The 15,828-nt window shown below is 41.8% G+C and overlaps 1 protein-coding gene across 1 annotated transcript in view; it reads left to right on the forward strand.

Moving 5' to 3' along the window:
- CPS1 (carbamoyl-phosphate synthase 1) overlaps positions 1–15,828 on the forward strand; it is a 184,790-nt gene that overhangs the window by 68,047 nt on the left and 100,915 nt on the right. Inside the window, exons 13-18 of the mRNA XM_063116089.1 lie at positions 663–758; positions 4,856–5,045; positions 9,741–9,898; positions 10,733–10,861; positions 14,208–14,352; positions 15,047–15,257. Of these exons, the coding sequence (XP_062972159.1) occupies positions 663–758; positions 4,856–5,045; positions 9,741–9,898; positions 10,733–10,861; positions 14,208–14,352; positions 15,047–15,257 (929 nt within the window). The remainder of the gene's footprint in view (positions 1–662; positions 759–4,855; positions 5,046–9,740; positions 9,899–10,732; positions 10,862–14,207; positions 14,353–15,046; positions 15,258–15,828) is intronic.

Here is a 15,828-nt window from a genome sequence, read left to right on the forward strand (position 1 = left end):
CCTTTATTTATTTATTTATTTATTACATTTTTATACCGCCCAATAGCCAAAGCTCTCTGGGCGGTTCACAAAAAGGAACCGCCCAGAGACGGTTCTGGCTGAAACACAGAGCGGATTCACAGTCCCATGACATCAGAGCCACAGCTTCCACTGATGATGGCACTATCTGCTCTTCCTTGGATATGTCCCAACAGCATCCTGAATGGAAGTGCTGATTAGGCTTCCACTTGTGAGCTTTGTCCCTGGGAAGTGATTAGCCCATTTAAGAGGCACTCCTGTACAAGCAGTATTCTTCAGGATTTCTGGGCAGATTTTGCAAGGACCACTTCCATTATTAAACTTGCTTCTTGCTTCAGCTGACAGTCATTCAGCCTGCCAATGCAGGTGGCGGGCTGTCCGAAATCCTCCCTGCCAACCTATTGGCTTTGGACAAAGGGCTCCAGATGGAAGTGCTTAGAAATTCTGAGCTCTCTCTTGACACGTGAACTGCAAACTTGCAGTCAGCAGGAAAGGAACCAAAGAAGGCAAGAGCAGGCCCTTCCTTGTCCTGAGAACGATTTTGAAAGAAAGAACTGGGGTGGATAAAGCTTACTTGATAAATGGGGACTGATCGATCGTGGGCAAGCATTCTGACTTTCCACTGACCCGTCACTTGTTTTTAGGTGTCCAAAGTTCTAATCCTAGGATCTGGTGGTTTGTCTATTGGTCAAGCAGGAGAATTTGATTATTCGGGATCACAGGCTGTCAAGGCCATGAAGGTGAGAATGTGGAATGTGATTTTTTCCCTGTGTATTGCACATCCGTCCTTGCTCCTTCATAAAGCAGTTGGGGCAATCCTTTATGTAATTATACATTCTGCCTTGCTTAAATCTCTGGCAGTATATAGATTTTAGGCAAAACCAGCTGCATTATTCAGTGAGAATCAACCCCGCGTGTCCTCCCTGTGAGCTGATTCCATGATTAATAAGCTTTAAATGAAATAATTCACTTAAATGGTTTGTTTTAAAGAACTTCAGCCTCTCTGGTTTATTGTGAAAAATGCGTTCATTATTTGCTATGTACACTTTGGTATTTTCTCTCAAGTTCTGTCACTCTGTTTCCAGACTGGGAGACCAAGAAATGTTTAAACCAACGTAACAACAAATGACAGGTAACAGGCACCTGGGTGAACCAGAGCATAAAATAAAAATATCATATGAGCTAAAAAAATTGAGACATTCATGGTTTATGTATATTTTTCCAATAAACTGCTAGTCATTCCGGTGACTTAACAAAAACTGTATGTTGTGACCCCATCTGCAACAGGCGTGGACGAGAGCCATATTTGCAGCAGCAAATGTCAGGCTATGAAAGCCTTACATTATTTACAGAACACTGTGCCTGGAAGGGTGCAACTCTACAGCAGACATGATAATTAGATTTTCTGAGTAGATGGGGGTCTAAGGAATCTCTCCCAAATAGCTCATGTGTTAGGGTTATTTTGTAGCATTTTTCCAGCACAGAGGTTAAAACAGAAACAGAACATTATGTGGTAAGGGTACAAAATGTGATTTATTTATTGTTTTGAAAGACAGAACTCATCAGTTTTCTGGTCATGAGGATCAAACATAGTTCTTTTGGGAAAAGATGAAATGGGCATGAACCAGCCCAAGTTAAGTATTCTTTTTTTTAAAAAAAAAAGTCTCATTGATTTCAGTGGGAGAGTTAAGTACATATTTTAAATCACCGTCATTGAAATCAGTGACTTTAAAAGTGGTTAACATAAACCCTGTTTAGGCAAAACTCTAAACTATGGTAGTTAAGCATTTTGAGCTAAACATTGTGGTTGTATAAACCATGACTTAGCGTGTTGTGTGAACCATTCCTAACTATGGTAGCTACAAAACCATGGTTTAAACACGCTCACTAACCATGTGCTGCGAAAGGGTTAGCGGCCTAGCCATGGTTTAGTGTGTTGTTGCCCATTGGCTGGATTGTTTCCATTATATTTTTTAATATAAGGGAGATGGAAAGGTGGTTTCTGCTGCAGGTACATGGATGTTAGCATGTAGAAACATTATTTCTTCCTAATCTCTGAAAAAATACATTTATATAATCAGTCAGTCTAAACAGTTCTAAAGGCTGGAAAGCGCTGAATTCTCTAGGCCACGTTTTTGACCATGTTGCTGTTTGGCTGACCAAGAACAGACATTAGCCAGCCCCTAGAATCGGCGGTGTGTTTCATTAGGCCTTTCTGTGGCCTGGGGCGGATCTACACAGCGTACTGAAGGCGCTTGCATGCGCCTCCAGTGCGCCCTGAAAATGATTGTGTAGATCCCGCCCTGGAAGAGGCGGAGGAAGAGGCGGAGGAGGAGGCAGCTGGGAAATCCGGCTGCGTCCTTGCTGCCGCTGCCGCCGCCCACCTCCCCGCCGGCCTCCTGCTGCCGGTGAAAGAGCCACCCGGGTCGGAGAGCTCAGCGGAAGAAGGCAGGTGCCAGCAGCAGGAGGCCGGTGGTGGCGGCGGCAAGGACGCGGCCGGATTCCCCCTCCTCCTCCTCTTCCGCCTCTTCCTCCGCCTCTTCCAGGGCAGGATCTACACAATCGTTTTCGGGGCGCACTGGAGGCGCACGCAAGCGCCTTCAGTACACTGTGTAGATCTGCCCCTGGTTGATGTAGACCAGTGGTTCCCAAACTTTTTCAGGTCACTGCCCCCTTGGTTCCACAAACTCATGCCCAGTGCCCCCCTACCCTACAGTACAAAAATCATTATTCAGAATAGCGGTTTTCAATGACCCACTAAGGAAGATAATAACAATACAATTCAAAACAGTAACAATGAATTGAATATTTATTCAAAATCCGAAGCACCCGCCACAGGCTTGCCGAGGGAGGGAGGGAGGGAGGGAGGGAAAAGAGAGTGAACGCCTCTGTTTTGCAGCCGGCGTGGCGGGGCACACCAAGCAAAGTATGTCTCTTCATTAGCGTTTTGGTGCTTTTGAAACATTTCAATTCACCGTTAAAAGGACTCTTCTTAAACGGTATTAATACATGTGTGGATTCTTCCACTATACGGTTTGGGACCAAACTACCTTCCCCCATAAAAGTGTTCCTGGGGGTTAAGACCTTCTGCAGAGGCGCTTCTCGGAAAAGACCACCTCGAGCAACCTCCCTGCCATCCCCTTACCTCTTAACACCCCCCTATGCAACCCCAGAGCCCCCAAGGGGGCAGTACCGCCCACTTTGGGAACCACTGATGTAGACTGTAGCCAGACTCTTCGGAAGCATCACTGGCCTGTGATATTACCTGAAAAGCAAAAATGGATTGGAGGCACCCTTCTCTATATAAAGATCGTCTTGATTTCTGGAGAAAAGCGTTTCTTCCAAACATGACACTCTCCCACTCTCTGCTTCTCTTGCCTCCTGCTTTTATGTCTTAAGAGAAGTTATATTTTCCAGCAAATCTTGCCAGCTTGACCTTCCTTCTCACTATCAGCTAGCCGTCTTGATCTTGGTGCTAATCAGCCATTCCAGAAGCGACACTTGCTTTTGGTGACCTTGCCTCTAGCAGCCTGATTTACAATAGGATCTGAAGCCGAAGCAGTTTGCGTCGGTGTAGCATTGCAAGATGTGCCTAAGTATTCACATTGTTGATTGGGGACCAGCTTTAAGGCCAAACATAAACAAGCTATGTGTGCAAGTGTTAATTCACAAGAATGGCTGTGGAAAGAGCAGGAAGGAGAAATATAATGAAATAGTACATTTATAACCCATGTATATAGTACATGGGTTACATGTACATGTAACCATAATACGTGTAAATAATACATTTATAACACATGCTAGCACTTGAAAAATGTTCTCATACCTTTTGTGTTAGAATGTTACCAATAAATTAATACGTACTTTTTAAAAAAAATTGGTTGAAAAAGTATCTTTAACAACATTATGGGTTGGATCCAGACTTAGGCTGTTTCTACACCTACCTTTTTTCCAGGGATCGTCCCGGGATCATCCCTGTGCATGCAAATGACACACAGGGGATCCCAGGAGCAGGCAGGGACGATCCCTCTATTTTCCTGGGATAATCCTTAGGTGTAGAAAGGGCGTTAGTCATCCACAGAGTAGACACACTGAAATTAGTGATTTCAATTGGTCTAATCTATATGTATATGAGTAAGTTTAGGTCCAATTCGATGTATTTTACTAATTCAATGTATTTTACCAAGTTTAGCTCAGCTAAAAACTTTTCTTTTTCCTAAAGCTTTTAAAACTTGATTTTGTTCTGACTTTATACTGTTAGTTTTACCCTACCCAGTGCCTGTTTGGTGCATTCTCTTCCCCTCCTTATTGTTTTATCATGGTTTTATTAGAATGTAAGCCTATGCGGCAGGGTCTCGCTATTTACTGTTTTACTCTGTACAGCACCATGTACATTGATGGTGCTATATAAATAAATAAATAAATAATAATAATAATAATATAATAATAATTGCTTTTGTATCTCCCATTAAAATAGCAAAGAGTCTTGTGGTATATTAGAGATTAACAAATTTATTCTGGCGTAAATGTTTCTGGATTATATTAATCTTTTTGTCTGAAATTCGTATCTGGTGAACCCAGTTATCATGCAGCATTTAGTGCATGTCAAAATGCTTGTAGCTTGTAAATTTGTTTTCGATTTTAATTTTTTAAAGAGTTGTTAAGAGCTGTCAGGCCTAAAAATCGTTTATGTGGACAAAAACAGGTTCTATTTATTTCAAAGAAATTTCCTTCAAAGTTAGTGAAATAAAGAGAGTTTGAGTGCCTTTTCTATGCATATTAATTCATTGTTTGCTACACACTTACTGAAAGTACTGTGCTGTTATTGTTTTTCCAGGAAGAAAATGTGAAAACTGTCCTGATGAACCCCAATATTGCCTCAGTTCAGACCAATGAAGTTGGCCTAAAGCAGGCTGACACAGTTTACTTCCTCCCGATCACCCCACAATTTGTTACTGAAGTCATCAAAGCAGAACGACCCGATGGGTTAATTCTTGGTATGGGTGGGCAGACTGCTCTCAACTGTGGTAAGTTATGTGCTTCTCTTTTCCATTTCACCTCGTTGGTCTCCACTCATGGAATTCCGTTGTAGGAATTCCATATGGCGATACCGTTGTTGCCCTTAAATGAACGTTGGTACCATCTTTTATTGTACTTTATGGATATACAGGTTACAAGAGATACATAATTCTTCATCGGGCCAAATGAAAAGCTGAGGGGCCTTTGAGATTTGCATCTGCCAAGTTTCTAGCTGCAGCTTTCTGTGTGTATGACTTCTACCCCTACCAATGACACATTAAACGCTGCTATGTTACACAGAGATGTGTCAGTGGCCTTAGCTAGATCTACTCGTTATCCCATGACAGAGGAGGGAAGATCTCACATCGTGTTTAACATGAGATCCCTCCTCTGTTTACACACGACGAGCGACGACCTCAGAAGGAGAGGCGTCACTGTTGGGTACCAACTGTAGCAGAGTTTAATCACCCAGCATTCAGATTAGCTTCCTTTGAAGAATTAATACTCACAGACAGAGTTCTCTTCAGTAATGCTTTACTGAGGTATATTCATAGGTACATAACATCTTCCTTATTTACAGCATTAGCACAGTCCAGAGACATACAGTATCACAGCAAGTCCATTTTGTAATGACATACACACACACACACACACACACACACACACACATATATATATATATATATATATTGAGCTTCTATATTGTATTTTATATTATGGTTTTATATTGTTGTTTTATACTTTGAATGTTTTTAATTTTTGTGAACCACCCAGAGAGCTCCGGCTATTGGGCGGTATAGAAATGTAATAAATAAATAAATAAAAAAATAAAAATACATACATTGTCCAGAATTGGATGACTCATACTTTCTTCAATTAACGGTTGATGAGGAAATCTTCCTTATCGTTTTGATCTTTCCAGTTCTATAAGTCACCTGCACCTGGCATTGACAAAATATTAAGTCCAGCTCTCACCCAGAGCTAGAACAAATCTGTGGAAGAAATTCCCAGCCCTGACAGTCACACCCACCATTTTTTTTAAAAAAAAATCTTAAAGGACCAGCAGCACATGAATGCTCATGTGCAAAAGGTACATTTTTAAAAAATTAAATTACTTTCCCTGCTCGCTGCACCCTACCCACAATGGGTGCGGCGCTCCTGGCTTCGCGCAAGGAATTGCACAGAGCCGGGTCAACCTGCGGCACCCAGCCACATGTTCCGTGGTCTCGGGCTCAGCCCAGGACCGTGGGAAAACTGGGGCCAAGGGGAGGGTGAGATCCCAGGGCAAGGGAGGGATCATCCCTCCCTGATCCCAGGATCCCCTGTACGTCATGTGGATGCACAGGGACAATTCCGGGGTTTGCCCTGGGATAAAGCCCCATCTAGCTATGACCTCATGAGCCTCGTGTGGCGCAGAGCGGTAAAGCAGCAGTTTCTGCAGCTGAAACTCTCCCCACGGCCTGAGTTCAATCCCAGCAGAAGCTGGTTTCAGGCAGCTGGCTTGGGTCAACTCAGCCTTCCATCCTCCCAAGGTCAGTAAAATGAGTATCCAGTTAGCTGGGGTGGGGGGAAGGTAATAACGGCCGGGGAAGGCAACGGCAAACCACCCCGCTATAAGGCCTGCCAAGAAAACGTCAGCGAAAGTTGGCGTCCCTCCAAGAGTCAGTAATGACTCAGTGCTTGCACAAGACGAGCTATGACCTCAGTGAATAATGAGGGTTCAGTGAAATAATAATAATAATAATAATAATAATAATAATAATAATAATAGTATATTTATTTATTTCTTACCCACCTCTCCCTTTGGATCGAGGCGGGGAACAACATTAGTAAAGAATCAATACATCTTAAAAATTCTTGATTTTACATTGATCTGGATAGGCCTGCCGGAAAAGGGTAGTCTTTAAAGCTGCCTTAAAATCACACAGAGAGTTAATTTTACGAATCTCCTCCGGCAGGCCGTTCCACAATCTGGGGGTGACAGAAGGAAAGGTCCTCTGGGAAACTGATGTCAGCCTAGTTTTAGCTGACTGAAGTAAGTTCATCCCAGAGGACCTGAGTGTGTGGGGCAGACTATATGGGAGAAAAGTAGTGAAAAGTGTATGTTGATGAAACCCTCTTGCTATATAAAAAGGAAGGATACAAGAATAAACAGTTTTAGTCACATTAGATGAATAGTGGGTCTTATTACACAGAGCCTCTGAGCCCTTTAAACCAGGCAATGTAACTAATCCACAATACTGAGATTCTGACCCATAAAGCAGGAGTCTGTAATAGTTTTTGGTCAATTCCATCACTTTCAAATGTTGTGCCTGAAGCTTTATCAGAATTTTTGCATGAGAATCTTTTGCAGAGTGATTTCATTTGCGTAAGCATTTTGTCAACAATTAATTAGATGTAAAAAGATGCATTTTAGTTGTGCGTCTGTGTTTTAAGATGGCCTGCATTTTAATTCCTTAAAATGCTTAGAAATAAGTGATACCATCTTTTTTTATAACTTTTATTTTTATTTTGCAAATACAACAAAAAGACAGCATCACTTCACAATAACACCTGTATCTTAAAATGTACATTAATGTAAGTAGACAATATAAGGGAATAGGTATCCAAACAAGATTGACGACTGATGGATAAACATTCAAATGTAGAAAGAGCATTAAGATCCTCAGGCCATTGAATGGTAGATCATAGAATCATAGAATAGCAGAGTTGGAAGGGGCCTACAAGGCCATTGAGTCCGACCCCCTGCTCAATGCAGGATGCTCAATGCAGATGGTGGACGTTCATCCTTCCAACCTTGCAGTATAAGTCTCTTTGCAACCATAAAGGGCTCTCAGAACCCACCAACCGTAAGCCTTTTGGACAGAATAGTATATAAATTGAACTCATTGATTGGACAGCGCCCAATGTCCTTTTGTCACTACAGAAATAATTACTTTAGCCTTTGCCAGCCTGGCTCCCACCATAAGTGTTGGACTACAACTCTCATCATTCACAGCCAGCAGGGTAACACTGGCTTGGAATGAGTGTCATAGTCCAACACATCTGGGTGGCATTGGGTTGGGGAAGGCTAAATTACCAGTACAGATACTAAATGAATAAACAAATGTCCAAACAATGGCCTGGATATTTGGGAGCTAAAATAGCAGACGGAGCATCCCCAAGACTGGAGAGCTTGTCTACTGATATATTTATATATCTACTGATATATATATATATATATATATATATATATATATATATATATATATATACTGTCTTTTTTGCTAAGTGTAAGCCGCTCTGAGAGCCTTTTTTGGCTGAGGAGCGGGGTATAAGTATGATAAATAAATAAATAAATAAATAAATTAGGCCTGGTTCATATGCCTACTGGGTTGGCTCAGTGGAGGAATATATATATACATGTTGTTCCCCATCACCATGGATTTATATACTTTAATGTGAAGTGGACACTTTGGGTGGAGGGCTTGCACAATGTTTTTTGCCTCAGAAATGTTGGTGGACGATTCATGTCACCCAATTTCACGTGCATAGAGCTTCCACACAGGACACTGCCTTCCAAGCTACATTATGTGTGTGGGAAGAGGCACACGTTCGTTTCTCCACCATGTCATGAGGATTGCTGGCCCAGTGAAGTGTATGAACTGGGCTTGAGACATAGGATGGCTAGGGGACAAACTTTACAGAGGATAGTCCTCTATTTTGGAGAGCTAGCAGAGGGCAGTCCTCTATTTGAAGGAGTCCTCTATTGAATGGATCATCCAGCCCAAGTCTGGTTTAAAGTCAAGGCGAGCAGGGGCCTTGAAGGAGTCCATCAACAGTTGGCACTTGGATAGCAGACTCACAATGTACAGAGGTCACCTGGCCAATCTTCCTGACTACGGGGAGATGTACTGTATTTATATGTAAATTATTATCATTATTATTTCTAAGGGAGAGGGCCTTTTCAGTGGTGGCCCCCCAATTTTGGAATGATCTCCCCGATGAGGCTCGCCTGGTGCCAACATTTTTATCTTTTCGGCGCCTTTCTCTTCTCCCAGGAATTTAACAGCATTTAACAACATATGTTAAGTTTGTTTGTTTGTTAATGCACCCCAAAACTGTTGTTGTTTAAATGGATACTGTTGTTTTATACTGTTGTTTTTATATTTTTGATGGTTTTAAATTTTGTATACTTTTTTTTTAATGTTCACTGTTTTTAACTTTTGTAAACCACCCAGAGAACTTCGGCTATGGGGCGGTATATACTACTGTTACTTTCTACTGTTAGTTTTTCCCTACCCTGTGCCTGCTTACCCTACCTGTTCCTGTTTGCATTCTCTTCCCCTCCTTATTGTTTTACTATGATATTATTAGATTGTAAGCCTATGCGGCAGGGTCCTGCTATTACTGTTTTACTCTGTACAGCACCATGTACATTGATGGTGCTATATAAATAAATAATAATAATAATAATAATAATAATAATAATAATAATAATAATATAAATTTAATAAATAAATAAATAAAATTGCACCCATAAATATAAATTTTCATTTGCAAATGGTTGTCTTCTTTTTTGGTGACGTAATTCCTCTCTTTTTGTGATGAGCATTTGGCCACTCTACTGAGACAAGTGTGAGATAATCTGCCTTAGCTGGATGGATTTCAGAACGTGTTCTTCTTCCTTTAATGCTGACCCTGCCAACGCATTCTCTGTACAGGAGTGGAGCTGTTCAAGCGTGGCGTTCTGCAGGAGTATGGCGTTAAGGTCCTTGGAACATCAGTTGAATCTATCATGGCCACAGAGGACAGGCAGATATTTTCAGACAAACTGAACGAAATTAATGAGAAGATTGCTCCCAGCTTTGCCGTGGAATCGGTAAATTAGCTGAGCTCAAGTAGATTTAGCTGTGTTTTGAAATCGTTGAAATAGATAACGTATATGTGTGGAGGACGTGCCATACTAAGTTTGAGAGTCGGTTTTATTCTCCCACTTGTTTTCCCTGTCTAGGGCTGTTCAAAATTTCTGTAATGCAGGCTGGCGAAATCAGCAGTAAGACAGGACTCCAGTGAAGGGGATTTACAACAACCCATCGGCTCTGTGCTATTTTCTTTTTTCTTTTTAGTGCACGTCCATTTTCCCTAGAGAGAAAGCGCCAGCTGGTTGTGGTGGCAGGGCCCTCCTTTTCCCCGCCTGCCTCTCCCTAGCCCTGTTCATACGGTCTTTACACCTACAATGCGTGTGCACGTGGCATTATGAACAGGCTCTGCCCCCCACCCCTACCTAGGCACACTCACTGTGAAGTCTGAAAAGACATCATCCTGAGACACAATTGTGAAATTGGAAAGCTGGAAGGTTTCAGAATGCAACGTCTAGCCTCAGACTCAAAAGATAGGGCCATCCACCACCATCCGCCACCCCCCCCCCCTTCACAAGCTACTCTACATAATTCTGAGCATGCTGCATCACTTCTCATTACTTTTGACAAACCGTGATTTCTAAGGGGAAACCATGACAGTTAATCCAGCCTAGTCTGTGCCCCAACATCAAGATCTCAGAGCATTGAGCCCAAGCCTGATTAATATCCATGGCTTTTCTTGTGGCATGTTGCATTCCAACCTGGATGATATTGACAAGTGCAGACAGATTTAGAAATGTTCATAATCTTCACTATTGCTATGTCACTGTCTATTTGTTCTTCTATCATTTCAGATAGAAGATGCTTTCGAAGCAGCGGAAAAAATCGGCTATCCTGTCATGATACGCTCTGCGTATGCCTTGGGTGGACTAGGGTCAGGTTTATGTCTTGACAAGGAACAGCTGCTGGATCTTGGGACCAAGGTATTGCTGTGGCTGCTCTTTAATGTAAAGTAATGTAATTTGTGAGGCCCAGTATTGGGCAAACGGTGGGATACAAATAATAATAATAATAATAATAATAATAATAATAATAATAATAATAATAATAATGGTACTTCTGTACACATCCGGTGCCCTCACAGGAGTCATAGCAGAGGGGTAAGCCTGGGAAAAACCAACCAGGGATGGAGTTTATGGCACAGCAGGCAGGCAGGCAGGCAGAAGAGCAGACACACAATGCAGAGGAAAATATACTGTGGAGCCATGAGCAAGACGAGCCAAACCAGCAAGGCCTCAGTCAGAACCTGGGATGCTATTCTAGGACTGGTCTGGAGCCTGGTAAAGGCTGAGGTAGTCCTGTGTACAGTTCTGGTCACCACCCCTAAAAAAAGATATTATAGAGCTGGAAAAAATGCAGAAAAAGGGCAACTCAAATGATCAAGGGGCTGGAGCATCTCCCCTATGAGGGAAGGTTATACGACAGCTGGGATTGTTTAGCTTGGAAAAAGGGAGGCTAAGGGGAGGCATGATAGAGGTGTACAAAATGATGCATGGCGTGGAGAATGTGGACAAGGAGACATTTTTCTCCCTCTCTCAAAATACTAGGTGGGAGATTCAGGACAGATAAAAGGAGGTACTTCTTCACACAGCATATAGTTACATTACGGAATTCCCTACCACAAGATGTCGTGATGGCCACCAATTTGGATGGCTTTAAAAGGGGGTTGGATAAATTCCTGGAGGAGAAGGCTATCCATGCCTCCTAGCCCTGATGGTTATGTGCTATCTCCAATATTTGAGGCAGTAGGCCTGTGTGCACCAGTTGCTGGGGAACATGGGTGGGAGGGTGCTGTTGCACCATTGCCCTGCTTGTTGGTCCCTGGTTGAAAGCTTGTTGGCCACTGTGTGAACCAAGTGCTGGACTAGATGGACCCTCGGTCTGATCCAGCATCAGGGCTCTTCTTATGTTCTTATCCGGGCCATCAAAATCACCCTAAATGTGGTGATGATGATTAATAATATGCCAAGCTGCCCAATCTTGCCAAAGCGCATGAACTTATTCCAGTTTCAAGCCTATATTTGTGTGGTCCTATAAACTGTGGCTTAGCTTTTCCTTCCCAAGGAAAAAAATCTTGATGTTCTTTAATGATCCACCTTCATATTGCTTGCTATTGAGTTGGGTAATTTGAATGATTAAAGTGACATGGTATACTGCAGCAAAAATTTGTCAGAAATGGCTCTTAATTTGAGCAAATGATTTAGCAATTTGGGTCAAAATGAAATGTAAGAGCCTATATTTTCTTTGCTCTCCGAAACATATCAGGAGGGGAAATGTCACACAGAACTGTCCTGCATTGGGCTGAGAGACAGCAATGCACCAAGAACAGGATGGAAGAAAGCACAGGCAGTCTGTAATGGGTTGTCTGGGCCGATAGGATTGGGCTCCAGTGGTTCCTTTGAACTGAGCAGAGTTAGGCATTTTCAGTCATTGTAACCTCTGCCCATGTCACTCTTCTTAAAAACTGAAGGCATCTAGAGGCCTGTGTCGTCGTCCCCCCACACCGCCCCTGCCCAATTATAGATCGGTGTCCATTGTGAGCATAGCCAAATGGTAATCATGTATCTGGCTGTTTTCTAACCACCCTAGGTGCCAACTCTATGGAAAAGACACATGCAATCAGCCCTATCTATGTGTATTCATTTTTCACAAATATACCCTTACAGCATGGGATCACACAACACTCAAATGGCTTCCATGCTGCTGACTGTACCATTCTCAAGCTGATCACCTGGCAAGGCTACAGAGAGAGAGGATGTACTTGATCTACTACATAGCCATGGACCAGAAACGCACAGACTCCTGAGCTTTCAGCGTTTAGATGGACTGTGTGACCTTCTTATCTTAGTTGACTGAGGCCTTAGCTAGACCTAAGGTTTATCCCGGGATCGTCCCTGCCTGCTCCCGGGATCCCCTGTGTGTCATTTACATGAACAGGGATGACCTTGGGACGATCCCAGGATAAGCCTTAGGTCTAGCTAAGGCCTTAGTTGATTATATCCATTTTATTTTTTATATATTTTATATCCATTCCACTGTACTTCTGTTGGCATCTAAGAGCATAACCATTGCTCTGTTCTGGATCAAAAACAAGGTCCATCTAGATCAGCGTTCTGTCTCCAGAAGTGGCCATCCAGATACTTCTGGAAAGATCAATGGGGCAAGAAAGGTGATGGTCTACCACTGTTGTTTGTCTCTAGCACCTGGTATCCAGAAGTATGCTGCCTCCAAATATGGTGTTTCCATTTAGCCCTTATGGCTAGTTGCCCTTGACAGACCTAACCCCTCTGAATTTGTCCACCTCTTGTTAAAAGCCAACTAAGGATATGCCATAATATTATGCAGTAGTGAATTTGGAGTGAATTTTAACTGCATTTTTTAAAAGAATTCTACATTTATGGCTAAAACTAAAAGCAGCGCTGAGCATAACAGAATCTGGTGGGCATGGCTTGATGCCCATTCCCAGAATCCTCTTTTAAGCCTTGGATACATTGGTTTTGCTTCATTAGTGTTGACGGAACTCTTGTGGACATATGGCCAATTATCACTTTAATAGAAAGCAATTATGCTTCTCACTAAACCAATGTTCTATATGGCCATATGCCCTAGGGAAAAAAAAGACCTAAATTAAGGAACCAACAATGTAAGGGACAGAAACTTCTCTTTTTCTCTATACCCACTGCAATCTTTATCTTTTTTTCTTCTTCTTCTGGCATTTCTTGCCCCACCATCTCCTAAAGGTATCAGGGAGATAGCAAATGATGACTAATATATACTTGTTAATTATTATAGTAGAGTAATAAGTTCATTTGGTTAGACCATACATTATAACACAATTACAGTTTGGAAAAATGACAAAACACATACACACATTTATCATTAAAGCAATCCACTACATTAATTTCAACATTGCATATGCTGCCACAAAACAACCTTTGCTGTGACATTGCTATCTAAATTAGCAAGAGGAAATTCCATTTTTTGCGTGTGGATTTGGCCAAAAAGTGATACTTACTAAAGAGGTGCTCTCAATGTTTATATCTCAAGTCCTTGCAAAGAGCCCTCAACAAATAAGGGGGAAGGTCTTCTTCTATGCCCTCCTCCCAATAACAGCCTCGCAGCTCATATGGAATTTTCCTCTAATTAACTATTCAAAGGACCAATGACATTTGTTGAAACAAATGTCAGTCTTGCAGGAAATATCAATCTTCCAGAGTTCACCTGCTTAATGAAAACTTTCTTTTGCTCTCTTCCCTTTAAACCATCAAGGCATTCGCGATAACCAATCAAATCCTTGTGGAAAAGTCAGTGGTAGGGTGGAAGGAGATTGAGTATGAAGTTGTAAGAGATGCAGCTGACAACTGTATTACTGTCTGCAACATGGAAAATGTTGATGCGATGGGAGTTCATACAGGTAGGTTTGCTTAGATCACTGTGATGTTGATACTTGAGAAGGTTGATAGATATTGTCCAAAGTTGGGCTGCCATGGCACTGATCAGCCCCCAAATGATCTGAAGGTGCCTCATTCAGCTCTGGTTTCAGCTGACTCTTATGCCACATCCCTAGTTTATAGCATAAAATAAACTTGCAGAGAGCTGCATATATATAAAAAGGAATTAAACATTGGTTTGGTGCTCGAACGCAATGCAAAGACTCTCGAACAAATATAGAGTGCAGCTGCTTCTTGCAGCACAGATGTTAAATCCAGCTAATCACAAATGTGTAGAATTCAAGATGAGTAAAAAAAACTGGTGTGTGTTCTTTTATAAAATGTCTTTATTTAAAATACAAATATGACAAATTTTAGCATAATTTCTGCTTAATATTATTTTATTTCTATTCTATTTAATTTCATCATATTTGGTTATTGATTTAGCTTTCAACCCTAAACACACTTTCAAGGGCGTAAATCCTGTTTAACTCCAGTGAGACTTCGTTCTAAATAAATGTGGATAGGATTGGGTTGTCAGTCTAATTACAGTATTTTTGATGACTTCGAAATACATCGATAGCCTTTCACACAATCCATACTTTTGACAATGTGCTAGATTAGCTGTGTCTCTGATAATAATGTTTTGTTTTTACCATTTTTTGCTTTCACAAATAGGAGATTCTATCGTAGTGGCGCCCAGTCAAACACTTTCAAATGAAGAGCTGCAGATGCTCCGGGAAACGACCATCAAGGTGGTCCGCCACTTGAACATTGTAGGAGAATGTAACATCCAGTATGCCTTAAATCCTACTTCTCTGGAGTATTGCATAATTGAAGTTAATGCTAGGCTTTCTAGAAGCTCTGCCTTAGCGTCGAAGGCCACAGGGTAAGGCATGAAAGAGCACTGCAATGGGTACATGTTGCAAGGGAAGCATTTGGAAGCAGAAATAGTTGTTGGTTAGATAAGCGAAAAAGGTCTCTTTCAGAGAAAACTTCCAGTATCTTTGTATTGTTTCAAATATAGAGTTAATGAAGATCTCTCCACTAATTTGAAGAAAACAGTATTGCTAGTTTTCTTTGATTTGTTGGCTAAATCATAGTTTAATAGTAACTTGAGCTCTTTTGAAAGCTGGCCAACAGTGGAATCACTTCAGCAGCATCTATCGAGTGTATACGCTTGCCATAAAGATAAAAGCAATAGGTCCCCCTGCCCATTGATCCATAATCCCAATCACGTGTGGGCCTAGTATCAATCCCCTAGTTTAGTAATAGTAGTCTTGTACTCCTTGTCAGTGAGGCGGTGAATCTGTTCAGCTAGAACCAGTCAGAACTCCCAAGGAGCTATCCAGGGTGCTGAACCTAGTTTGGTGATAGGGTTTAGTATCTTGAGCCATAGCTAGACCTAAGGTTTATCCCAGGATCATCCTGGGTTCGGCCCTGCCTGAGCGCTGGATGCT

Source organism: Elgaria multicarinata, chromosome 2 (genome assembly GCF_023053635.1).
Source record: "Elgaria multicarinata webbii isolate HBS135686 ecotype San Diego chromosome 2, rElgMul1.1.pri, whole genome shotgun sequence".
Classification (NCBI taxonomy): Eukaryota; Metazoa; Chordata; class Lepidosauria; order Squamata; family Anguidae; genus Elgaria; species Elgaria multicarinata.